At 40.2% G+C, this 27,695-nt stretch overlaps 1 protein-coding gene and 3 long non-coding RNA genes across 4 annotated transcripts; 1 reads left to right on the top strand and 3 right to left on the bottom strand.

Moving 5' to 3' along the window:
* Positions 1-791: 791 nt before the first annotated feature.
* LOC143139914 (uncharacterized) lies at positions 792-2,310 on the bottom strand. The gene is made up of 6 exons (XM_076300750.1): positions 2,229-2,310; positions 2,001-2,105; positions 1,676-1,863; positions 1,415-1,579; positions 1,030-1,274; positions 792-905 (listed from the first exon to the last, which is right to left on the bottom strand). Exons 1-6 carry the CDS (start codon positions 2,268-2,270, stop codon positions 871-873), a joined length of 780 nt encoding a protein of 259 aa, XP_076156865.1. The 5' UTR covers positions 2,271-2,310; the 3' UTR covers positions 792-870.
* A 611-nt stretch (positions 2,311-2,921) lies between these two features.
* Positions 2,922-3,803, bottom strand: LOC143139912 (uncharacterized). The gene is made up of 4 exons (XR_012990477.1): positions 3,756-3,803; positions 3,569-3,667; positions 3,132-3,477; positions 2,922-3,012 (listed from the first exon to the last, which is right to left on the bottom strand). It is a non-coding gene; the product is annotated as an uncharacterized LOC143139912 (long non-coding RNA).
* On the bottom strand, positions 3,802-5,189 carry LOC143139911 (uncharacterized). Its single transcript, XR_012990476.1, has 3 exons — positions 4,077-5,189; positions 3,924-3,980; positions 3,802-3,824 (listed from the first exon to the last, which is right to left on the bottom strand). It is a non-coding gene; the product is annotated as an uncharacterized LOC143139911 (long non-coding RNA).
* A 9,738-nt stretch (positions 5,190-14,927) lies between these two features.
* LOC143139910 (uncharacterized) lies at positions 14,928-18,836 on the top strand. Its single transcript, XR_012990475.1, has 5 exons — positions 14,928-15,345; positions 16,175-16,261; positions 16,337-16,486; positions 16,728-16,804; positions 17,576-18,836. It is a non-coding gene; the product is annotated as an uncharacterized LOC143139910 (long non-coding RNA).
* The last annotated feature ends 8,859 nt before the right edge of the window (positions 18,837-27,695 follow it).

Below are 27,695 nucleotides of genomic sequence, written 5' to 3'. Positions count from 1 at the left end.
TTGTCTGCCAGTGAAATCATGACACATATAATTACGTTATGGTCTATAGAAAATGTTTTCACCTTTTCATTGTCCATACACATAGTATTCTTCATTTTGTGTAAACACTTGAAAAATGACAAGAGTACTGTTACTACTTTGCTAACCATCTAACTTTGCTACCTAAACAAGCCTATCTGATCTTATTTTTTGTGTCTTATTTCTTTAGAGATTTGTGGATGGAATGAGCCTGCAAGATCACAGGGACCTCACCACACAGTTGCTAGCGAGGCAGCCTGGTCTGGTGTTTGATGCATTGATGATGCATCAGCGCAGACATGTCATCCCCCAACCTGTGCCAGGGATGCCTTGGTGTACCTGTACACACTGCAGAGACATGCCAACCGATCGAGAGAAAACCTGTGTGAGCCTTCTGCCTCACTTCACACAGTACTGCCTAGATGAAGGTTTTCTCCGGATTCACAGGGAGGACATCACAGTATTAGGCTATGTAAGAGAGCCAGATGACAAGAGTGTTCAGATATGCTGCCTACAGACATTTCATTTTCTGGCTGCATGGGTCTCTAGGACAGGGTAATATAAAAAGAGTGATCCCAAGTTGCTGTGTATTTTGCTTTTATGAAAATAAAATATTTTTGTTATGAGACCATTCATGCTGTATTTCTTATACATTACATCCACAAACTTATAATAAAAAAGGAGCTGTAGTAATTTACCTTTTGAAACACCAAATGACAGTAACATGGTCAATAATGTTATTTGCAATATATATTTATTTACAGAAAGTAACAAATTATGGTATTTACACCCATTTACACAACCCTTCCTTTTTCATGGTGCCTTTGAAGCAACATGGACCAGCAATAGGGATCATTCTAAATGCGCAGCCTCCTGGAAAGCTGCTCCTGTGGAAGACATGAGGTGCCATTAGACATACACACCATTTTATAGTTCAACATATTGTTATTAATCTGTACAGTGCTATTTCGCCTAGACTGAGTTACAGGCAAAGGCAAGTGCATCACATACCAAGACCTCTGCTGACTTGTGTCCGCATCAGCTCTGATATAGGGGGTGGAGGTATAGGGGGGACGACACCAAGTCTTCTTGGGTCATTGGGCCGAAGGCTGCTCCTTCGAGGCATCCCAACTCCACTCGTGAGTCTCTTGTTTATAATTTTCCCCTGCAGTTCTGAGATGTATTCATATGTTTTCTCAGATTTCAGGGCGTACAAGCTGTATCGTCTTGCATGTTTGTTGTACAGTCTTCGGAAACTGTAATGGCACAAAGGTAAACTATTACAGGTCAATTACTCATTACAACAACTGACAAACTGGAGAGCACATACCAATCCCAAACCACTGTGTGCCTGTGGGTTTACTTTACAAGACAATACTGCATGTATTAAACTTACATTTGTTTGCCCTCAGATGTAGTTCTTGTTGGTCTGTTGCAGTGGAAATTGTAGTCAAGAGCTGCCAGCAGAACTCTTGCCTCATAAACCGGGGGAGTGAAAGCAAAGCGCTTACTGGCATACATCAGAACATGGTTCTGGAATGACTCCAGGTCTGCTGTTGATCTGTTCGAATAGAAAAGAAATCACACACACATCCACATTAGTGTGTGCATACATACATACACACACACAATTTGTGTACAATGTTACATGCTTTACCTGAAACGCAGATATTTGTGGACATCCTTCAGCCAACGCTTGTTGAAAACAATGTCCACTAAGGCTTTGTGAGACTTAGAATCTCTCTCGATCCACTCCTTCCCTTCTCCCAGATCGCTGTGTTGGCAGCTTCCCATTTGCCACGTGTGGATGTTGCAGACATGGTGACAAATGCCAATCCAAAGTGCCTGTGCAAAAAATACAAATATAATACATAATATATAAAACAAATTGTTATACAGAAAAGGGTCCCCATAGTACAAATATATATATAGATATAGTGGGAGCTACCAGCTACAATCAGTACAATAACAATCCTGCTTACAAGGAACTGCTCTTTGGTGTCAGCAGTCTTGCAACACCACCAAAAATGGTTGACGATGTCCTTCAACCAGTGGAGGAGAATGGACTGTCCTTTCACCTTCCCTGCCTTTGGGAAATAAAAACAAAATACTGAGGTATTTCAGAAATTGTCCATGGAGAGCTAAGAAAATGCATATTTCATCCCAACAGTAAACTACAGCCAATGATTCCCATGAGTCTTGAAACTTACAGCAGCAAGTTTCTTGGCCAGATTCTTGGCACCGTGCCACATGTCCAGACTGTGATGAATTCCAAGGTCCTTGTATTTGCCTTTGTCTTGGTCTGTGAAGTGGGAAATCATAGCATTTCACAACATCTCTTTTTGCAATATTTGTATTCATATATGTTATCAGAGGAGCACTTACTCATAAGGGCTCCAATCTGGATATGAGCATCTGTGCAGATCTCCACCAGCTTTATCTCTCTGGAAAGCTTGTCCACAGTCTGGATAAATCCCTCCTTCTCCATGATGTTGGAGTTCCACGATGTATGCCGCTTGTCTATTGTTGCTACATGAATGATTTCCTTGGTGTCAAGCTCCATCGTGGTGTAGCTGCAGTACTGGGCACAATGCCCTGGTGAATCATTTCTGCCATCCCCTGTAAAAACCCAGGCATATTTCGTAGTAAGGTTATATAATAAACATATGTCATTGCTGCAAGTAATTTATACATGCACCATTTCAACATACCTAGCACCACAACGTCTTTCCCTTGAAGGCGACGGATGGCCTCGGTATTCCTTTCTTCCCAGTATTCCTTGACTGCGTCAACACAGTATGTGTCTTGGATTGTGCAAAATGTGTTTGGGTTCACCATGCCCATGTTCATGAATTTAAACAATAGGGAAACCTTCCCATAGTTGTTCCCCGACAACAAAATGTTGGTGGATAGAAGGAAATCCCCAGCTTGCATCCCAAACTTCATCACAGGCTGCGAATTCCATCTCCACAGGCTATGTCCATTGGGACATATCTAAAAGTCAGAGAAGATTGATAAATGGATTTGAATTATACAACACTGGCTGTCACAAGAAATGTGCTTGGTATTGCTACCAGTACCAGTTGTATTATGTTGTTACTGCCTGGACTTACCCATTCCGCAATCATTGCCGTGCCCTTATAAGTGATGTTGATGTGAAAGGGGGCAACACTATCACACACCAGACCAGTCCTGAGAACACCTGTACATCTGTCCACCGGCAGCTTCATTAGTGTGACAAGCTGCCTCAAGCAGGTCTCATACAACACTGCCGCTCGGACACAGATGATATCATCTACACATTGGACCTTCAAAGGGTCTGGGTAACTGGGCAACTCAACACTGGGCAAGGGCTCGTCAGTAGGGTCTTCATGAGCAGAAAGGTCATGCACAGTTTCATCAAGCCCAATTACAGGAAGATGGTCAACAGTCTGCACTGCCTTTAATGCTCCACCCATTCTGTGGAGGCAGAACACACAGGCACCATGTAAAAAATGTATGACAAAACACAACACAAAATATGGCCAAGTAACAACAGATGAGCACACACCGTATAGAAATTGGTGGAAGATACTCTTCGTCGGAGCAGTCATCCCTCTCTCCATCATCTCTTTGATGGAATGCAGATCCTTCATCTGTCCAGTCGATTCTGTAAGAAATAACATATTTAGAAAAAAAGAACTTCCACACAGTACAAATAGTAACATACCGGTATGTCTATAGGGTGTACTACTTACACACTGTTCATGGGGTCATTGAACACATTTTCATCCACATCCTCCTCCACGATGCTCATGTCATGTAGGCTTTGTAAAAAATATATATAAATGCTTATATCATGAAAATATACAATAGAGAACACATGTAGGGTTAGGATATAGACATTATGAGCATTGATGGGTTACCTCTGTTCAAGGCTCTCAATTTCAGGGGCTTCTGCAATTGCGCCAAGATGCTCATCTCTGAAATGAATAAGCAGAGTGTTTCACAACATATGACAGTACATAAAATGGTAAACACCAAATTATTAAAAATATAATTTTCATGCAGTGACTGACCTGTCTGTCCCACTAGAGATGCTGGACACTGCTGGAGTTAATACTTTAGAGGGCTTTCCTTTCAGTGGTGTTGATGTGACTGCTCGAAGTTCTCTCTCATAGCTGGACAAAAAAGAGCAGTATGTTTGAATGTCTCACTAAACCACAAACAAAGTGCATTCATTTTATGACAGTGAAGAAAATGTATTTTGGTAGATGCACCTCATATACATATAGTAAATTGACTAAAGTTCAAATCAAAACAGTTCTGTCAGTTCAGTTTTGTATTGTTCTGCATGATAATGACTTTGACCCTCAGTCTGATCAGTCTCTGGGCTGGCTGGTCTACCCTTCCCCCATTAGGTGTAATGACCTACCCTTCCTCCATTCATAAGTGTAATGGACTAGTCTACCCTTCCCCCATTCCCAGGTGTAGGCTACAGGTGAAAAACTTTCCCTTCAGACAATCTAGTAATTAGTAGGCTACGTCTAAAATTAATAAGACTACAGGACAGGCCTCAGGAGGTAAACGTCACCCTTGGAATTGGCTACCCCAGCATTATCAGATTAGGATACATTGTGTAGGCTACAAAGCAAAAGCAATGAAAAATAACTAGGCTACAATTTACAGTGCCCTTTCCCTTTGATCCGTCACAGCACACAGATTTATGTTATAGCCTAGACAATCCTTTTTCATCAACGCGAAAAGTATCCTAGACGTCATTCTAGCGTTATGCTATAGTTAGCCAAGCAACTGTAAAACTTCGAATTTACACCATAGACTGTATAGGTTTACACGAATAGGCCGAATTACCTGTCGAGAAGAAAGCAGGCAATTTCGGCGTCCCTTTTGAAATCCTTGCTCCTCATGAGCTCTTTCCATCTTGGAAAAGCCACTCCAATATTTACTTTGGTCTTGTTGTTTTTCCTGTCGCGTTGTCTTTTTAATTCTCGTTTTCGCTTCCTTGGCGACTCCTTTTCATGACCTCGAGAATATGTGTGATCCTCCATCTTCAACAACCTTTCAAATCTGCCGGCAGTCAGGAGTAGACTAATCTCCCCCTGCCATACGTCACGGTGCAGCTGAGTGTAGCCTAAAAGCGCGAAAGGCGAAGCTTGAATTTCCAGGAATGTCCCTCGTTGGCGAATGTATTTCAAAGATGGAGGCGCAACATGGATTCAGCCATCGCGCGACTCGCGCGTATGTATTTGGAATAGCAGATTCTACACTTACGAGAATACTTTGATTAGTAAGTGGAAGTAATTACACATGAATGAGCACATATTTTTGAAAGAACAAAAGGGTTTTTGCTTAGAATTAACTCAAAAAAATACACAATGTAGCTTTAACTCATTAAATGTAGCTGAATACTCATGAACGCATGTCTCTAATAGCCACAATAGGAGTAATTTTAGCAACACCGTATTTTGTGTGGCCCATAACGACCCAGTGGATCATGAAAACGTGCCAAAATTCCCATTCCTTGCTTGATGTTGGTACATTAATCCCATTCAGATTGCCACTTATCTGTGATGTAAGAGTTCAGTATAGGTTTAAGGTCTGGGGCACGGATTTGACATCTGTGACTTCTTCATTGAGGACTTGCTTAGCAGCACTGTCCGCTTTCTCATTTCCCCTCAGACCAACATGGCCTGGGACCCAGCAAAAAACTACACTGAAGTTCTGGTTCTTTAGACGTTGTAGTTGATCAAGCTCAGCTTTGGTTGTACTTTTTGCGTGACATTAAAGCCTACTGGAAAGATTTTTAATTGCAATTTAATTGAATGCAATTTACTTTTACGATTAAATAAAATTAATTTATCCCTCTCACCCATAGTTTTCTATTTATTTACAAATGTACATAGGCCTACTGTAATTACATTTATACATAGTTATTCTACTGATCTTCATACTATTCATCCTGCACATAGACTTATTCTTACTACTCTTAAGTTGTTGTTTCTGCACTACAATGACACTGTTTCCACACTGCACATAGCTGTATGTTATGTACATTTCTGTTATATATTTGTCAAATTGAATATCCATAATTATTCTGTTTTATTATATTCTGTTAATACACTGCCTATATCTATATTATTATTTCTACTATTATACTGTTACTGCTACATCTACATGCATTATTCTACTTATTGTATGAGATAACTGCTAATACACTGCACATATTTATATTTAATTCATATTACTCTAAACCACCTTCTGTAAATCAACTGTATACTACTGTCTACATTGCACTATATTTCTTGACCTGTCTCTGTATATTTCATCACCTTTCTATACTTTGCATCACATTGCATGCATACTGTAGCTACATGAATCACAGCTAAGATCCTTGGTTGCTATGAAGGCCAGTCGTTCTAAATGGATGGTTGCTATGGCCAAAGGCCACAGTTATCTCTGCCGTTGTCAAGCGGGCATATCCTAACTTTATCTTATTTTAAACATCTCTATTTTACTTAGCCTACTTCCATACAGTGAGTCCCATTAAGAAGTGGCCACTTCATTCGTGCTTACCGTGATTCATACAGCAGCATTATTAAATTAATCTGTCACCATATGCCTATGCCAACGTTTGCAAAAAGGAGAATCTTTTAATTTGATTCACAATGAAACGTTACATTTAATGTACATGTAAACAATGAGTAGGCTAGTTTTGGTTGTTGTTGGTGGTGTTACTGCATCCCTTAGTTATTATGCCTACAATGCAAAATTGTTCCCTCGTGATTGTTAGACGCATTTCAAAACATTGTTTGTGAATCGGTCTTATTAGGAATCCTCGCTTAAGCTGTCACAGACTCAGGCGCTACTTAGGGCTAAAATGCTTCCTGAATTACTCTTAGTAAAAAAAAATAGGAGTCCTAAAGTTACGAGTGACGAAGTTACGAGTACAAGCATATCAAGCAACATAAATCTCATAACGTTAACGTTACAGCAACATCTCCTCCCTGACATAGCTAGCTAGCTTCTAGCCACACAAGAAATGAATGATTTTAAATCTCCGCTTAGCATTCTAATAACAGAAGGGGCACATTTATGTTGACCACTACAACATGACTCATTATGTCTGTAACTCTATAAAACACTTACTTTCATAAAGGAAGCACGCCATCCAGCACATACACATGGAAACCGATATTTTAGGTACTTGGCCACGAACTTAAAACGTGTCTCCCTGAAGCTCTTCTAGAATCTTTGCTCTGAAGGCTGCGTTGCTATGGCAACATCAAATAAACGGAGAGTCTTTTCAAGGTATTTCCTGCTTGTACTGTCGTCAAATCCATGCTTTGAGGAAAAAAATATTTTTATCATAGTTCCCTCTTCAATGAGCGATAACCAGCTCGTTTTTGTAACAGAGATAGCTGTTTATTGTCCCTAGGTTTACAGAAACACCTATTCATATTAATACGTATGGAAATCAAGTTAACGCTGCCGACCACTGTTTGTCTATTACATGGCCCAGAATGCCTTGCATGTCTTTACAACAAAACAACACAGTAAAACCTAAATGCCCGTAAACATATGCATTTGCATACTTGTAACATTTTTAATAATACTCTCCCATCATGATATGTAACAATAATGAAAAATTTAATTTGAATACCGTCAATGTGAAAACAACTCTATTATGTAAGCTATATATAGCTACCGTTCTCCTTGCTATTTCAGTTCGTAAGTCCATACTATCCCATGGCAGAGCAAGGATTTCACGATTGGGCAAGGTTGCCCAGAGACATTGTGGATACCCAGAGGCATTGATCGAGCATACTCGGAAGGCGTTGTGATAGAAGGTGAATGTTGTAAAGGTGAATGGGTAGAGTTACCAAATACCTGTGGGTGCTCTGCCAAATGATGGAAACTTTTGGAATATTTCTTTTTTTTTTTAGCTTATGCACCCTCACACTGGAGTCCCCAGTTCATATACAAAATTTGGTATCGATATGTGACAGTGTTCCTGAGATATGGACGACTTCCTGTTTCGGAGCTTCGCCGCCGATTTCGTTTGGCTGTGACGGGCAAACGCTTTCGAAAATCAAAAATCCTTCTAGTAACTTTTGTGAGGCTTGGTCCAATGATGATGTACGTCAAGTTTCGTGGCGTTCGGACCAAATTTGTGACCTGTGAAAATTTAGTTTAGCTTTCTATTCAATCCAATATGGCGGACGAACGACACGCCCACTTGACGTCATCTTCTCGAGCAAGTTACACCGGTACTGCCCGGACGTTTTAAAGTTGGAATGGTGTCTGTGTCTCAAAGGGCCTAGGCACAGGAGCTGGAAAAAATTAGGGAGACGGGAATAATAATAATATTAATAATAACTAGAATTGCGGTTCCGAGGAACTGCAAGAGTGGGTTTGATCAGTGGCACGGAACTCGGCCTCATCCAAGGATTCCAACGGTACCTCATTTATGAAAATCGGGCACACGGATCAAAAGTTGTCTGCATTAACGCAACATCCAATAAGCTAAAACGCATAAATAACATGGTTGCTATGCTGGTTGCTATGGTGGTCGCTAGGTTGACATTACAGGGGTGGTTTCTAGGTTGTTGCTAGGGTAATTAGTTAGTTGCTAGTAAGCCATCTTAAGCTGACTGCATAAAGTGATTATTTTAAGAGATACATTTTCAAACCAGAACTGTGTATAGGTCATGGTTAAAAACGTATCAGAATCTCAGAAATAATCACGTAATGCAGCCAGTTTAAGATTTTTTAAGAAGTCAGATTTTTTAAAGGCAATCAAATTTCTGCTGACTCTCTTCTGGCTGCGGTTAAAGGCCAGCGCCTCCTGAGAGGCCTGAAGGGTCAGTTCTGAGGTTGTTGGCTGCTGGAACCGAAAAAAGGACTGCATTTTCTTAAAAGACAATGTGACTGAAGTGCGGGCAAAGTTTGCACAGAAATGTACGATTTTTCCCACCCTCATCGACCTTGTCATAAAACTTGTTTAAATGATCACACGACGCCTCCTTGCTGCTTTGTTGTCTACATCAGCATTTCTCAAACTTCTTTGACCTGAGGCCCAGTCAAGGCATACTTTGGGGTCATAGGGCCCACCTACATGAACCCACCCCCTCCTCCCAACCCCTATCAAATTGTAATGATATCACAATTATTATTTTTATACTATATTGCTATACATGCACTTTAAAACAGTCAATGTTTAAAGTGCTAAGATTGTTCACAAAAGTTTGTGAAAGCATGCACATCAGAGTACTGCTTTACTAATGTAAAATATAATTAGGCCTACACTAGTTTCTTTGTTTTTGCATTGTTGCATGATGCTTGCATGAGAAATACTTCTCAAAACAACAGCAATTATATGGGTGCCGTTGTTTTGGGATGTTTCCCTCATGCAAGCATCATACACTGATAGAATATATATATGCTATTTAATTACATTTCATTTGAATGCCTGAATGTAAGAATTCAGGAAACACAATACCAGCTTTTAACATGTCTGTTGTTTACTAGTTTATGTAAATCACATAACACATGAACTGTTCATACTACTGATAGCCCATTACTGTACACAATAATACTGTGCCCATTCATTAACATATATTAAACATCAGGCGTCTTGTTTACACATTTAAACCATATTTGCACTTCGAATTTCGCTTCCAAACTGTAATAACTACATCTACAAAGTCTAAAGAAGATAACCATGTAGTCTGTTCATAGATAAGATCAATTTTGACAGAACTACAGACTTCGTGAAAGTAGCCTAGTAGTCCTACATAAAAGGCTCCATATTCACTTCATTGCAAAATCGCGGTTGGTCTGTTTACACACTAAAACCATATTTACACTTCGAAATTCGCTTCCAAATTGTAGTAACTACATCTACGAAGTCTAAGGAAGATAATCATGTAGTCTGTTCATAGATAAGATACATTTTGACAGAACTACAGACTTCGTGAAAGTAGCCTAGAAGCCCTACATAAAAGGCTCCATTAACTTCATTGCAAAATCGCAGTTGGTCTGTTTACACACTAAAACCATTTACACTTCGAAATTCGCTTCCAAATTGTAGTAACTACATCTACGAAGTCTAAGGAAGATAACCTTGTAGTCTGTTCAACGATAAGATACATTTTGACAGAGCTACAGACCTCGTAAAAGTAGTACCTAAAATTAGTGTGATAAATGGCCATCACGTAGCCTAAAGCATATAGCACTAGCATATGACAACAGCAAATAGCTAACGTTTACGTTAGCCTAACTTACTTATCGTTGACGTTGACCCGACACGTTTATAAGTTAGACCATAGACTGATAAGGACGTCCATCAAAATTCCGTGTGTATCCTGTGTATCTTTCGTGCTGCTATCCTGTTGCCTTTTCCCTGTTGTTCCGGTGTTGTGCCCCTTCTGGTTTTTCCACCTACTGGTTTCCGAGCTGTTTCCAAGCCTGTCCAGATGTCATGTATACCTATCAACAGCAACTGACTGCTACCCACGTCGACAGATTCGCTACATATTCATAAACATTTTACTGGCCTTTGCATGTCGCACCTCAATAAAAACTGCACTGAACTGAACTGAATACCTGAGCACTATATTACTTTAACATTTTCCAGCGGGAAAAATGCTTTTTTAAAGTAACCTAATTTCGATTCTCTGTGTCGCGCTGGATTCGAACCTTCATCAGCAAAAGAATCACCATGCGAGACCGCCTCGCTCTCCACTAAACTATCAACATCTACATAACTTCTAGAACATAACGCTGTGTTCACTCAGTAGGCCTAGGCCATGATTCACCGTTTATCTGAGTATTTTGAAACAACTGGTTACCTTGATTTAGGCTTTAAAAACATAACTGTATCATGCACTCTACCTTCTGTTACACCTCTGCGCTGTCCATGTGCAAGGATTTGTCATAAATTCTACCAGGCAACGCACGAGTTATGAAACAATGGGTCTAAAACAACTGGTTACCCTGCCCTGGAAACGCATGATCTCGCTCTCAAACAGCTAGGTTGCCATAGCCTACGTTCCTTGGATTCATACACAGTTCACGGGCCTTTGCGTGTCGCACCTCAATATAAACTGTACTGAACTGAACATCTGAGCACTACATCACTATAACATTCTCCAGCGGGAAAAATGCTTTTTTTAAAAAGTAACCTAATTTCGATGAACTGTCGCGCTAGATTCGAACCCTCCTCAGCAAAAGTAAAACCATGCTAGGTTGTCTCGCTCTCCACTACACTACTAACAACTACAAAACTCAATTGACATGATGTTGTTTTCACTCAGTAGGCCATGATTTCCCGTTCATCTGAATATTTTGAAACAACTGGTTACCTTAATTGATTTAGGCTTTAAAAACGTAACTGTATCATGCACTCTACCTTCTGTACCTCTGCGCTATTCATGTGCAAGGATTTGTCATACATTCTGCCAGGCAGCGCACGGATGATGAAACAATTGGGCCTAAAACAACTGGTTACCCTGGACTGAAAACGCATGATCGATCTCGCTGTCAAACACTCAACAGCTGGAGCTGGAGAGCTTTTGGTGCAAATTAACTAGCACATAATGTTGGTATATGCGCAAGCAGCTTGTGGGGATCATCTGTAGCCTAATTGAGGCAAGGTAACCAGTTTCATCCCAATTTAGAACAAGCTGCTTGTGATAACAGGGATATGAGGTTAACCTTTTAAAATTAAAAACCTGAAATGAAAAGCATTGTAGGGGTTGCAAATATTTATATTCCGTCGTAAACATAACGTTGTAGGATAGCATAGGCTATAATTTTGGAAACGAGACGCCATGGCCATAGAAATCTGCTTGTCCTAAACCAAAGGAACTGGCTATTGTAGCTGTTTTTCACAGTCTCGAATTCATGCGTTTCCAGGCCAGGGTAACCATGCAGTGGTTTCAGACCCATTGTTTCAGAATCCATATGCTGCCTGGTAGAATTTTTGACAAATCATTGCACACAGATGGCGCAGCGGTGTAGCAGAGCGATATGTTTTAAGCCTAAATTAAGGTAACCAGTTGTTTCGGAATGTTCAGACAAACAGTGATGTATGACTTGATAGAAAATAGTTAAACGATCATTGACACAGTGTTGATGGTGTAGTGGGGAACGGTGTGGTCACGCGTGTAATTTGTTTTCCTGAAGAGAGTTCGAATCTAGATCATGGTCATGGTCATTATTAGGCGACTTCTAAAAAACAATTTTCTCGCTGGAGAATGTTATAGTGCTCAGCTGTGTACGGATTATATTAAGGTGCGAAACGCAAAGGCCAGTAAAATGTGTAGGCATATGCATCCAGGGAACGTAGGCTATTGCAACCTAGCTGTTTGAGAGCGAGATCATGCGTTTTCAGTCCAGGGTAACCAGTTGTTTTAGACCCATTGTTTCATAACTCGTGCGTTGCCTGGTAGAATTTATGACAAATCCTTGCACATGAATAGCGCAGAGGTGTAACAGAAGGTAGAGTGCATGATACAGTTACGTTTTTAAAGCCTAAATCAAGGTAACCAGTTGTTTCAAAATATTCAGATAAATGGTGAATCATGGCCTAGGCCTACTGAGTGAACACAGCGTTGTGTTCTAGAAGTTATGTAGATGTTGATAGTTTAGTGGAGAGCGAGACAATCTAGCATGGTGATACTTTTGCTGATGAAGGTTCGAATCCAGCGCGACACAGAGAATCGAAATTAGGTTACTTTAAAAAAGCATTTTCCTCGCTGGAAAATGTTATAGTAATGTAGTTCTCAGGTATTCAGTTCAGTTCAGTGCAGTTTTTATTGAGGTGCGACATGCAAAGGCCAGTAAAATGTTTATGAATATGTAGCGAATCTGTCGACGTGGTAGCCGTCAGCTGCTGTTGATAGGTATACATGACATCTGGACAGGCTCGGAAACAGCTCGGAAACCAGTAGGTGGAAAAACCAGAAGGGGCACAACACCGGCAACAAGGTTTTTACGCGATATTTGCCACATCCCAGAGAGTTGTTGTTTGGTGGGTCAGGTGACGAGCCGTCGAATCACAGCACAGCACCCAGAATGCATTGCAACACACCGTCTAGAAGGGACTCAGCGTTAGGTGGGCTTTAAATAGCATACAGAACCTTTAGTAATATAACGTTGTCTGTAAGCTCCACAGATCGTGGCAAGACAATTGAATTGATTGTGGACTTCTTGCTGGGCAACGATGAGTAATGCTGCGTGGATATGCATGATATCTGTATGAAAGTGTGTTTCTCAATGTAATAATCTATACAACTGTACACATGACTAAGTTCAAATAGAGCTAGCTGGGTATAGGACTGGGCTGAATGGATTGGTGAAATACTTTATTTATTTATTTTTTTAATGACCTATATGAACATGTTTTGGCTTTAAAAAAAAGAGGTTTTTTTACATGACCTTTACACTTAGTGCTGGCAAGGCATTGAACTGGGCTGAATGGATTTGGAAAATATATATATTTTTTTTTTTTAATGACCTGTATCAACATGGTTTGGCTTTAAAAAAAAGATGAGACAGCGCGAAGCGCTGTCTCATCTTTTTTTACATTACCTTTACACTTAGTGCTGGCAAGGCATTGAACTGGGCTTCATTCAAGGATTCCAACGGTACCTCATTCATGAAAATCGGACATACTGGTCAAAAGTTACATGCACACACCTTCATATACACAGACAGCCCAGCCCAGTCCATTAGAGCTCTGCCAGGTGGCTTAGAACTCTTCCAGGTGCAAGCTTAACCCTTAAAGGAGTACCGTCACACCGGTGTGACGGGAATGTTGAGAAATGAACGTTCTAAAGAATATCTGGGTTCATTGAATTCAACATAGAATTTTAGAACCTTCAATTGTTGCGGAACTTAGAATGTTCAAAAACCTACACCTTTAAGGGTTAAGCAATTAGAGCTGTGATGTCACAATCGAAATTTGAATTCTGAACATTCCGCCATTCATTTCAATGGGCCCAAAAAACGCAGAAAAACGGGAATACCGCGAAAACGACAAGGGCCAGCGACACGAAATCAACAAGCAAGTTACACCGGTTCAGGCCTGAATTTTTGGAGTTCGAACCGCGTCGATAGCTCAAACGGTCTAGGAGCAGTAGTTCGGCCAAAAAGTGGGTGAATAGGAAGATATAATAACTAGAATTGCGGTTCCGAGGAACTGCAAGAGTGGGTTTGATCTGGGGCACGGAACTCGGCCTCATCCAAGGATTCCAACGGTACCTCATTTATGAAAATCGGGCACACGGATCAAAAGTTATCTGCATCAACGCAACATCCAATAAGCTAAAACGCATAAATAACGTGGTTGCTATGCTGGTTGCTAGGGCAATCATGCTGGTTGCTCAGGTGGTCGCTAGGTTAGAAGGCCAGTGCCTCCTGAGAGGCCTGAAGGGTCAGTTCTGAGGTTGTTGACTGCTGAAACCGAAAAATGGACTGCATTTTCTTAAAAGACAATGTGACTGAAGTGCGGGCAAAGTTTGCACAGAAATGTACGATTTTTCCCACCCTCATCGACCTTGTCATAAAACTTGTTTAAATGATCACACGACGCCTCCTTGCTGCTTTGTCGTCTACATCAGCCTTTCTCAAACTTCTTTGACCTGAGGCCCAGTCAAGGCATACTTTGGGGTCATAGGGCCCACACAGTAAAATCCCAAGAGTTAAAATGACAGAGTAGACTGTTATTGACTCTAATAGAGTTACATTTACTACAGTTAGAGTAAAATGTACTCTAGCATATTAGTTAAAAAACAGAGTTAAAATCACAAGAGTTAATCAACCACCTCATTTTCTCATTTGGACGCCATTTTAGACATTTCTTGGGAGATGTTTGCCTAATTATTATTTGGATATTGTTCATAAAAAATCAAGTGTTTTCTTCTGGTTTATTCCAAAGTCATTCGGTAGCTTTAAGATTTTTTTCTGGACTAGGCTACTAAAAAATTACTTGCAAGTTTGTAGGCTAGCATGTGCTACAGTAAAATAGGCAAATACTGCTAAGCTATCTATAAACGGAGTCTCTGTTATCAAGCCTATAGCTGTTCACAAAGAATAGTCAAAGCGAACAAACATTATAATAATACTAATAATTATAAGTACTGTATGTTTGTTACATGCAAGTGTGTAAGGGCTCAGACAAATTACTAACTGGCGGAACGTGCCCTCTGGCATTTCACGTCAGAGACGAACGTTAGTAGCCTATCACCCACTTCCTTCCATTTGAGAGAATGCAGCGACGCGACGGAGCCTGGTTAGAAGAATCTCTCTGAAGTGTAGTTGAAGGTGAGTAGATGTTCATCTAAAATACACTTACTAGAGATTTATTTCACATGTTCCGTAGTATGCCTCGAAAATGATAAACAATAAGCGGTGACGCGTAAGAGGAGTGTAACTTAACGTAAATGTATGGTCAAGATATCATTCTGAAATTTGTTGACCTTCAGGGGCTAACGTTAACGTTAAGTTAACTGCTAACGAAGGTTGAAAGTTAACATGAACGTTAACGTTACCTCTGTGTAACATGAGGTACATGTCAATTCGTGCTCCCGTATTGTACAATGCTATAAGTTTTTTTTTATCATGTTAATATTTACTCAACCAAATATGATACCAGTATAATCGTCTTTCATGGTCAACATTGACTTGGTTAGCAGCTAGCCTATCAGCCAACGTAGCTCTCATTGGCAGCTTAGCATAATGCAAATCAGATATCAAATGAAGGCTATGGTTAGCTTAATGAGGTAACAGTTACTGTTGTTAGCTACTTAACATTAACAGTCATTAATAGGGCAAATTAGCTTAAAGTTCATGCTCTACCAAAAAGCTTGTTTCACGTAAAACAGGCATCCATAAGCATGAATTTGGCCTTCACAAGTTGGTTATTTCAAAACTAGCTGCATTAATTGACTATCAAGGACGTGTTGATTGCTGAATGTGCATCATTGATAGCATAGAAGACACGTGTTCAGTGCAAAGTGCCAACAGGTGCACGTGCCACATTTACTAGTTTAGTCAGTGTCACTGAGATAGTTGTTACCTGTTTTTTTTTTTAAGAAACTGTTTTAAAAGTAGTGTTGATTTTGTCTGAATGTTTGATTTTATGTTTTCTCAGGATGTTGGTGAAAGTTAAATACCAGGCAGACCAGATACATTAAAATGGTGGAAACTGATGCCACTCTAGAGGATTTATTTAACCAAGGTACTGATTTATTCAATTGTTGCATTGTTTAAGTCTATTGTCAGTTTTTTTTGTAATGTTCTGTTTTTATTTTAGTGTTCATGAAATTTGATATTTAAGCCAAACACCAAGCTGGGCTAAAATGTATGATGAGTTTGGTACAGAAGATTGACAACTATGTGTCTGAAGATGTGGTGAAGGATCCAAAATGTGGTGTATTAAAGCTGAAGCCTGCAGAAGATGATGGTGAGTTGTAATATGGAATGTAGTTAAAACTTGGTACAAGTTTTGTGAATATATCAACAGCGGTTGCAACACATTGTTTTGATGGAATTCCACTCTGTGGGGTTTGTGGATGTTGATTATGTCCGTCTTTGAGCCTATTTAGTGTTTAAAAATCTCAGCCATCAAAGACTACATGACATACAGCCGTCACAGGTACTGGACATGACTATATAACTGATTTATTCTGTCCTCTGCTTTGTAGTAGATGCATTATGTGATTCAGATGACACCACTGCCTTGTTTCCAAATAAGCCCAAGGGAGATGATGGGGTAGAGCAAGTAAGTGGCATTTTTTCCCTTGTTAAATATTGGTAAAATCTTTATGCTGCCCATTAACACAAAGGTAACCTAAACTGAAACCCACACTGAGGTATTTTTTTTTCTTCAAAAAAATTCCACACACTCAGATCTGTGCAAAATGATCTTTCTATTCTAGATTTCGGTCATAGACCCTCTTCAGGAATCCTGAAAAAGGCCCATGACCGAAAGCTATATAAAAAGATAATTTTGCACAGATGTGAGTGTGTGGATTTGTCATGCTGTGCTTGACTTTTGACTTTAAATCCCAGCATCTCCACCACCAGATGAACAGTATTATTTGTCTCTTTTAAATGATTGAACTTGAAATGAAACCATTTCATAAGTATTTCTGCATACAAATTGTAATGAATCTGTTTAAGATCAAATACATTGTTTACAGTGCACTGAATTTCACATTGATCTCCATTTCTCAAGGTCACCGAGAACTGTCGGTACAGGGGGGAAAAAACAAAACAAAAAAACAATCGGATTCACTTAGCTCGAAATGCAGCAAGGAAGCTACTGTGCTACACTCTAGGGGCATGTTCCTGAGCCCTAATGTTCATGACCCCAGAGTGTAGCGCTGTAGCTGCACAGTCGCTTTAGCTGCTGGCTTTAGCAACTCGAGCTATGTAAAACCGATTGTTTTCGTTTTACATACTCGGTGACCCAATAAATGGAGATCTTTTTGGAAAATCGCTGGATTTCCCCTTAATGCTGGAACTCACCCTACTTTACACTGTTTTATAGGAACATTTCTATGATCCAGCCAGCGGAGCAGGGTACCTGGCCTGACGCATTAAAACAATTCAGAGGAAAGCCTCAGGAACCACAAAGTCCAGCACACAATGAACATAATGGAGGACCAGCTTCTGAAGATGTGCCCGAGCCAGTCCTGAATGAAGAACAGCTGAGAGAGGCGGTATCTCTAATGAAGCATTCTTCTGATGAAGAAGTTGTGCGGCTGAAGGTGAACGTTTGATTATCGTCAGAAAAAATGGTCCATGACCCTCAATCACCTCATATGCTTGCAACATTCTCTCGATTCGTGGATGTAATGGATCAGATTGAGCAAGACTGTGTTACTGTTTGGTGAGATTTCAGCGAACCTTCTTGAGAGGTAGTCAACTATGTTCAAAGAGAAGACTATTAAACAGAGTAAAGGTCTTTCTTCCTCCAGCATCGAACTGCAAAAAAGGATCCAGGTAGCAGAATCACCACATGGGCTGTGTCCCGGTAGAACACTCAGGTTAAAGTGTGGTGAGACTGGGTGTTTCAGGGACATTTTCTGGCTTTTAGAAAACATTTGGAAATGTTACATGAGTATAGCGTTAATAATGTTCATGTTTTGGAAAATAACTGTAGTGAACACAGAAGTAATGATTTGGCGGTAGATTTTGATACAGTGGTTCCTGTTATGCATTCTGCTGTACATGAGATACAGGTTAAGGAAACTATTCAGTTTTTTGAGTGATAAGCAAAGTGTTGAGGAAATGAATCATACTTTAAGTCATCTTGAAAATCTCTTCTAGGCCCCATCCATTGGATCATGCCTTAGGTATGAGCTACACCAGGCGCGTAACTGAAGCGTTCCGTTCGCGACGCGTAAAATTCATTTTAAATGAATGGTCTATTTTTTTCGAACGTACGCGCCGCTATCACGTCTGGTGTAGCTACCTCCATTGATTATAGTGGCAGCTAATTGTTGCAACAGACGCTATGCGAACGTAACGCTTCAGTTACGCGCCTGGTGTAGCTTCACTGTTAGAATGTGTAGACTTAAACATGTCGGTGATGCTAGAATGTTTCAGTACAGGCTGTAGAGTGAGTAAAATTGGTATGTAAGCTAATGTATCACTAACAACAACTTGATATTATGTTCTAGTGGCTTTGTTCCATTTGATGCCAAATGTGTTGTACATGCATTTACCAAAGGAAAAAAAAATGAAACTTTTTATATTGTATATTGATACATTAACTTAATATTTTGTAATAAATATATTTTCAATAATTTGTCTGTATGTCCTTCAGATTTTGTAGAGCTTGATAAAGACAAGCAAAATGGTGACTCTAGCAAGAGTAGCTGGGAATAAACTCTGAATAGAGATAAACTAAGATTACCCCATTAAGAGTTAAGATGACTCTGGAAAGAGTTGTTGGCTTATAGAGTAGATTTTTCTTTACTCCCTGTGGAGTTTATCTTGGTGATTTTTCAACTCTCTGTAGAGTAAATTTAACTCTGAAAAATGTGCTCTAGGAGAAGAGTCAAATTTACTCTCTGTGGGGTGGGACCAATGGGTCTCTATGACAGAGTCAGAATCGACTCTATTAGAGTTGAAAACAACTCTGACAATTTTACTGTGCACCTACATGAACCCACCCCCTCCTCCCACCCCCCATCAAATTGTAATATCACCACAATTATTATTTTTTTTATACTATATTGCTATACATGCACTTCAAAACAGTCAATGTTTAAAGTGCTAAGATTGTTCACAAAAGTTTGTGAAAGCATGCACATCAGAGTACTGCTTTACTAATGTAAAATATAATTAGGCCTACACTAGTTTCATTGTTTTTGCATTGTTGCATGATTGATATGCTATTTAATTACATTTCATTTGAATGCCTGAATGTAAGAATTCAGGAAACACAATACCAGCTTTTAACATTTATGTTGTTTACTAGTTTATGTAAATCACATAACACATGAACTGTTTACATACTACTGATAGCCCATTACTGTACACAATAATACTGTGCCCATTCATTAACATTAAACATCAGGCGTCTTGTTTACACATTTAAACCATATTTGCACTTCGAAATTCGCTTCCAAATTGTAGTAACTACATCTACGAAGTCTAAGGAAGATATCTATAAACATACTACATGGTTAAGATACATTTTGACAGAACTACAGACTTCGTGAAAGTAGCCTAGTAGCCCTACATAAAAGGCTCCATTCACTTCATTGCAAAATCGCGGTTGGTCTGTTTACACACTAAAACCATATTTACACTTCGAAATTCGCTTCCAAATTGTAGTAACTACATCTACGAAGTCTAAGGAAGATAACCTTGTAGTCTGTTCAACGATAAGATACATTTTGACAGAACTACAGACCTCGTAAAAGTAGTACCTAAAATTAGTGTGATAAATGGCCATCACGTAGCCTAAAGCATATAGCACTAGCATATGACAACAGCAAATAGCTAACGTTTACGTTAGCCTAACTTACTTATCGTTGACGTTGACCCGACACGTTTATAAGTTAGACCATAGACTGATAAGGACGTCCATCAAAATTCCGTGTGTATCCTGTGTATCTTTCGTGCTGCTATCCTGTTGCCTTTTCCCTGTTGTTCCGGCAACAAGGTTTTTACGCGATATTTGCCACACCCCAGAGAGTTGTTGTTTGGTGGGTCAGGTGACGAGCCGTCGAATCACAGCACAGCACCCAGAATGCATTGCAACACACCGTCTAGAAGGGACTCAGCGTTAGGTGGGCTTTAAATAGCATACAGAACCTTTAGTAATATAACGTTGTCTGTAAGCTCCACAGATCGTGGCAAGACAATTGAATTGATTGTGGACTTCTTGCTGGGCAACGATGAGTAACTTAATTAGTAATGCTGCGTGGATATGCATGATATCTGTATGATAGTGTGTTTCTCAATGTAATAATCTATACAACTGTACACATGACTAAGTTCAAATGGAGCTAGCTGGGTATAGGACTGGGCTGAATGGATTGGTGAAATACTTTATTTATTTTTTTAATGACCTATATGAACATGGTTTGGCTTTAAAAAAAAGAGGAGACAGCTCTTTTTTTACATGACCTTTACACTTAGTGCTGGCAAGGCATTGAACTGGGCTGAATGGATTTGGAAAATATATATATATATATTTTTAATGACCTGTATCAACATGGTTTGGCTTTAAAAAAAAGATATTTTTTTACATTACCTTTACACTTAGTGCTGGCAAGGCATTGAACTGGGCTTCATTCAAGGATTCCAACGGTACCTCATTCATGAAAATCGGACATACGGGTCAAAAGTTACATGCACACACCTTCATATACACAGACAGCCCAGCCCAGCCCATTAGAGCTCTGCCAGGTGGCTTAGAACTCTTCCAGGTGCAAGCTTAACCCTTAAGAACGTAGGTTTTATTTAAACCAACGTACTCCACTGGGTGAGTTTTTTAGGCTGCGTCACTAGCGTTCTACACTGACATTCTATAGTCATTATTAGGTGGCCTACAATCTATGCAGTGTTAGCATGGCCTGATCTGTTTTATTTCACGTGAACATTGCAAAGCATAGATATATACACTAGATGTCGCCTTGACTACTGCTGTTCATTGGAACGAATGCGTCAATCGAGACGCCATCTTGCTTCAGTGATCCACTCCTCTATAATGCATTAGCGTCAATCTGGGCAAAGATCTAGCGAAAATAAAATCACCATAAATCGTCAAAATCTCAAGCAATTATCTAATTTTTTGGGTTGTTCCAACTGACAGGCATGTATTTATGGTTGAGTCTAGAGAAAACTAAGCTTAAGACGATAATAAAGATACATTTCACCCGTCTAGCCCCATAGACTCCCATTCATTCAGCACTAGCTAGCGGCGGCCCCTAGAGGAACAATGAGTAAACTGCAACCAGGTTCGATACAATGAATGTAAACAGGCTCTTCGTAGACAGGCTCTGGTTGAGGCCACATACCCCTCGTCTCGTTTACTCATGTAAGTTGTAATCTCACCAGAAGTTGCTGTAGATCTGTAGAACATTTACCTCTGCTACTGCATAGGCTCGTCGTTACTTTTATAATCATGGGTCAGTGCCATGGGCAAACGAGATGTAGCTGAATGACAAAGCCATGAGAAAGGTGATTTTCTTACGTTTCAACAACAAAGAAGCTGATCTGCCATCATTGTGAGAAGTTCCCAAATTTGTCGCTAATCGCTAAAAAGGTTTTCTATCACTGGGGATGGCCAAACGTCGCTAAATAGGTAACGCTGACAATACAGGAGAACTAGTTTAGCGCTTCAGATCCCTGTACCAAGATGGCGGCGGTGTTGACGTATGCTGAGAAGCAGAAGGCGACATCTAGTGTATATATCTATGATTGCAAAGTACCACACACACACACACATGCTTTCATCATGTGATCACATGTGTTGCATGCATGCACCTGATTACGCAAATGAAGTCGCGCTGACAACGTGCTACAATTGTCACGAGGATAACAAGACACGCGAATATCTCTTACCTCAGACGGATGTTTAACTCCAAGGAAGTTTTTGTTGTCGTCCGTTTCCTTCCTTCACATGGATTTTACGTAAGTGCCCTTATAATTTATGTATCAAATCTAGAAATCAGTTCATAAGTTATAGCGTTGTCATTTACAGCAATCGATGTTGTAGCCTACAGATGTCATTATCATATAATGTTAGCATGGTCTTTGTTGTGTTTGAGGGGAAGAGGGCAAGATAGTTAGTCGATGGTAGTGAACTCTGTGAGTAGCCAGTCAGGATAATATACTTTTAGAAGTGGAAGACACACTAAAGAAAGTGAACGTCATAGGCTATCATATTCCATCCATTCAATAAACCTAATTCTGTTAGCACAAATCTTAAACCAGGCAGACGAGGCATGAAAGGAAATTAGCTGTTTTGAATAAACACAATGCACACAATATGAGAATTTTACTTTCTGAACCTAGGGGTTTCAATATCTGATAAAGGATCTTTTTTATCAGATTTTTGGAATTTTGGAAACAAGGTAAATGACAAAAATGAATGTCTAAAACGGTCAGATTAATTCAAGAACTTTGAAGCCATTTATTGGAAGGCCCATGAGGCAAACACGTGTGCCTCATGTAGGCATGAACACACAGACACACACACACACACTCACAGACAGACACACACACAGGAACAGGAACAAAAAGTTGTCATTTGTCTGTTTAGAACTATAGATTATTGAAATATTAACTACTGTTTGTATGTTTTTTGTCTTTTTCTGACATGACTGGACACTCAGAAATGTTTGAGGGTGTGGTATTCCTCAAAGCAGGGAGTCACACACAGTGGTACATCACAGGGGACACACATGTGCTTGGTGGCCTTCCGCAGCTGTTGACGCCTGGTTGTTGTCTGGCAGACCCTGCAACGCCTCCTTGTGCGAATACCCTGCTGAGATGTCTGTGTCACCAGTGATGGGAAGTGGCGAGCAGTGAGACGGACTGGGTTGTCAAGTGTTGGACGGCCACCACTTGAAGGCCTCCTCGCAGTGTGGAATTCCTCCAGCAGCTGACGTGCCAAGTTCTCTCTAAACCGAGCATATGTCATCTCCTGTCTGGTCAATTCATGGTGGAGCACATAGCTATTGAAAACAGCCACATCCAGCACATAAAAAAATAGCTTCTTGTACCACTTGAAGGTTGTTTGAGCACAGTCAACAAAGGTGTTTCGTTTATCTAAATTATCCACAGATCCCATTTTCTTGTTATATTCCACCACACAGACTGGCTTCACCACTCCTTGACCTGTGGCATAGTCCACTTTGCCCGTTGGTACCATGTCTCCGGAGTGCACAGTGGACAAAACATGCACATCACGCCTATCATGCCATTTCACAGCCAGCATTTGTCCATTATTGAAAAATGCAGCATCACCTTTAGATATTTTTTTAGGGAAATGTGGCATGCCTTTCCTGTTGGCTCTAACAGTACCACAGGCACCAGTTGTATGCTGCAAAAGATGATTAAAAAGGGCAGGGCTGGTGTACCAATTATCCACATATAGAATGTGACCTTTATCCAGAAAAGGCTCCAGCAATGTGAGAACAACTGACCCAGAAATCCCTACACCCTCAGACATGGTAATATCTGTCGATTTCCCTGTGTAAATTATCATGTTCTGAACATATCCTGTCTTTACGTCACACAACACAAACAGTTTGATGCCAAATCGATGTCGTTTTGATGGAATGTACTGTTTGAAGGATAGTCGCCCTTTCCACTTCATCATCGACTCGTCAATACATAGGTCTTGGTGGGGATAAAAAATCTGGCTGAAAGATGTGATAATTGGGGTCAAAACAGATCGAATTTTTTGGAGGGGGTCAGTTGAGGTCATGCCGGTGAAATGCAGAGCTCTAAGTAGCAAGAGGTAGCGGTCCTGAGAGAACACAGTGGCAAAGAATGGTGTGGATAGCAGGGGATTTGTGGTCCAGTAATCTCTGATGTTGTTCTTTTTAACTAGACCCATGAGAACTAAGACGGCCAAAAAGAGATACAATTCAGCTATTGTGGTGTCCACCCACTTTGCCAGCTTTCCAACACAGTTTAACTTCTCCCTCAGTGTCTGGGCATAGCTGTTGGTCTCTGCCACAATAGTAGCCACAGTGAAGGGAGAGATAAACATTTTAAAACACTCCACCTCCGTCGGATTGTCAGGTTGCTTCCTAACCCCTGATAAAGACCTGGCAAAGTTGACACTTTTCGGACGAAAGTTTCCTTCCCTCCAGTTGACATCCCCGGTGTCCTCCGGCGCCTCTTCCTCCAGAGCTGCCAAATTGTCCGGCAACTCCTCGTCAGAGGAGTCACTTTCCACAGGTGCAGGTTCAATGTCAGAGTCATCATTTGATGTAAAAATCACCCTGATCTCTTCATCAGTAAGCTGACGCCTTTTCAAATGTGCCATACCTAATTTAATATTATCTATGATATTATAGCGTCTGTAAATATACTACGATTGTTTTGTGAATGAATATACTTCGAGATGCCGGTCGCTGTAATGTTTTGCATTGACGGACTTGATGGATGCACTGCTATTGCGCAAATAAAGCTGTGATTATAATGGGACAAGATAAAGATGTATGCGCATTTCTTGTGCGAGTTTAAATGTTATGAATGTAGCAAACTATTTTTCCTGAGCCGTGCGTTACTCAAAGCTACATAGCTCGTGAATGAACGATGTTTGTTTCCAGCATTCCGTACATTTCGCGGTCATTTTGATTTTCATCTTTTCAGTGGGCATGAGATTTGACTAAACACTGAATAACATCATCATTTAATTTAAAAAAAAAAACACATTTTGCGTGTTTTATTGTGCTTGGTGTAATGACTGACATTGAGAAATATGGCAATAAATGGCAGTGAAGCTAGCAACATTTGTAGCCTCCTGTAAGTAAACGTCTTCCCAATACTTGCCACTTCCGTGGATTTTGTCATGTATAGCCCGACCACACAATCATAATATAAACTAGATCTGCAAAATGTGGACATAACAAAATGGTAGTGGCAAAGTGATTTGCGAGAGACCATCTTTGACTTTGAGAATGTACAATGTCAGCCCATGTTAGCCAACAAGTGGTAGCCCATTGTTAAGCAGCAATTAGAATACTTATGTAGCAACATTCCAAACACAAAAGTGTGACGGTACGCTTTTACGGATAGTTAACGGCCGTCACACCAGTGTGACGGTACGTTCTTAAGGGTTAAGCAATTAGAGCTGTGATGTCACAATCGAATTAGAATCCTTGAACATTCCGCCATTCATTTCAATGGGGCCGAAAAACGCAGAAAAACGGGAATACCGCGAAAACGACAAGGGCCAGCGACACGAAATTAACAAGCAAGTTACACCGGTTCGGGCCTGAATTTTTGGAGTTCGAACCGCGTCGATAGCTCAAACGGTCTAGGAGCAGTAGTTCGGCCAAAAAGTGGGTGAAAAGGAATAATAAATAAAGTAAACTTTCAGCCATGCTGTGGTCTTGCTGGATCAAACCCACTAATAAAGAAAACTTAAGAAGAACAATAGTGGGCTTGCTGGATCAAACCCACTAATAATAAGAAAACTTAAGAAGAACAATAGTGGGCTTGCTGGATCAAACCCACTAATAAGAAAACTTAAGAAGAACAATAGTGGGCTTGCTGGATCAAACCCACTAATAAAGTAAACTTAAGAAGAACAATAGTGGGCTTGCTCATGGCAAAGCCATGCTGTGGGCTTGCTGGATCAAACCCACTAATAAAGTAAACTTAAGAAGAACAATAGTGGGCTTGCTGGATCAAACCCACTAATAAAGTAAACTTAAGAAGAACAATAGTGGGCTTGCTGGATCAAACCCACTAATAATAAGTAAACTTAAGAAGAACAATAGTGGGCTTGCTGGATCAAACCCACTAATAAGAAAACTTAAGAAGAACAATAGCAAGCACACTTAATAATAATAATAAGAAGAAAACTTAAGAAGAACAATAAGTGTGCTGCTTTGCAAGCACACTTAATAATCTACACAGATGGCTACTCTGATTCTGTGTATATTATTATAGGCTACATTTGCAAATGCAGCAAACTTATTTAAGTTTGCCATTAAACCATTGATCAAATCACAGCACTGGCTATTACCAGCATAAATGTTAATGTTACCGTTAATGTGGGCAAAATTATCATACCTCCCTCATCCTCCTCACTGTTCCTCTCCCTCTGCCTCTGTTCAGGAAGAATTTTCTGATGTCCATCTCTGAATAGTTTATCAGAAGGCTATGTTTAGTTTTACAGTAGAACAGCTTCACAAACAGTATAGGCTACTTTTACAGGACTCTCTCTACAGTATACGTATAAATCCTTATTAATTGTCCGCATGTGTGCATGCAGCCTAGCACAAGCTGGTAAACTGTTGCTAAATTTAGGCTACAATGATGCTAAGCATTGAAAAACAGATGCTAGTTATGTGGGTAACACTCTCTAACAGCGATCAACTTGTCATTTTTTCTGTCAAACAAGTTGTGCATTTGTTGTAACATTAAACAGGGAACGACTTACTCTGTGCTCAAAGTGATGTAACGAGCTCCAGCGGATTCCACAGTGTATGTGTGTGCAGTACAACGAAACACTCGAAAGAATCATGTGAACGATTTTCATTGGTTGTTGCGTTCAATCTTACCCAGCTACAGAGGTGCTATTTCCTGATTGGCTATTATGGCCCCTTTCTTTATTCCTTGTTTTTTTTTTATTGGCTGGTAAGTGACAGGCTCGAGCCATGATTAAAGCAAGCACGGAGATGCGCTCATGAATGCCGTTTCCAGCTAGAGCCGCGCTAGAATTTTACTGGGGCACTGGAGACTTTTACTAAGGCACGTGCCCCAGTGAATAAGGTCTAGTGACGCCCCTGGACAGCACTAATACCGTAACTTAACCTTCTAACACTGTTCCGGTCAAAAATGACTGATTTACTCATTCCCTGTACCATAAATATGGCATTTTTCATCAGATTGCCTCAAGATCTTATGATATCCTTCACAAAAGGCTTTTGAACACATAGAATTTATTTTGACTACTTTCTTTGAATTTTGAGTGATTATTCAATGTAGAAACACTTTTTTTGTTTATGGTCAAAAATGACCGCCATAGGAAATTAATGGGAAAGAGTATACATTTCATCCAGGAGATAAAATATATCTCCTTACACACACTCCTACAACTTACCACCAATGTTCCCACACACATGCATGCATGCACACACAGAAGCACACACACCCACACAAACAGACACACATACAGTACACACACATGTACACCCACTCACACACACACACACACACACACACACACACACACACACACTCAGTACATGTTGTCAGTTCATGTTGTCATGTCATGTCACCAATGTCTGCACAGGCATTCACGCACATACGTGAATAGGGGTGAACAGAAACACACCCACCCACACACCCATAAACAGACACACACACATGTACACCCACTCACACACACATAACACACACACACACACACACACAGTTCATGTTGTCATGTTGCCACTTGTGCATGTGAACCACCAATG

Source organism: Alosa pseudoharengus, unplaced genomic scaffold, assembly GCF_046254945.1.
Source record: "Alosa pseudoharengus isolate Yale_2024_CS ecotype anadromous, Long Island Sound unplaced genomic scaffold, YU_APseudo_1.1 YU_APseudo_1.1_scf_22, whole genome shotgun sequence".
Taxonomy (NCBI): domain Eukaryota; kingdom Metazoa; phylum Chordata; class Actinopteri; order Clupeiformes; family Clupeidae; genus Alosa; species Alosa pseudoharengus.
The sequence above is the reverse complement of the archived record's forward strand: the minus strand, read 5'-3'. Positions and strand labels throughout refer to the sequence as shown.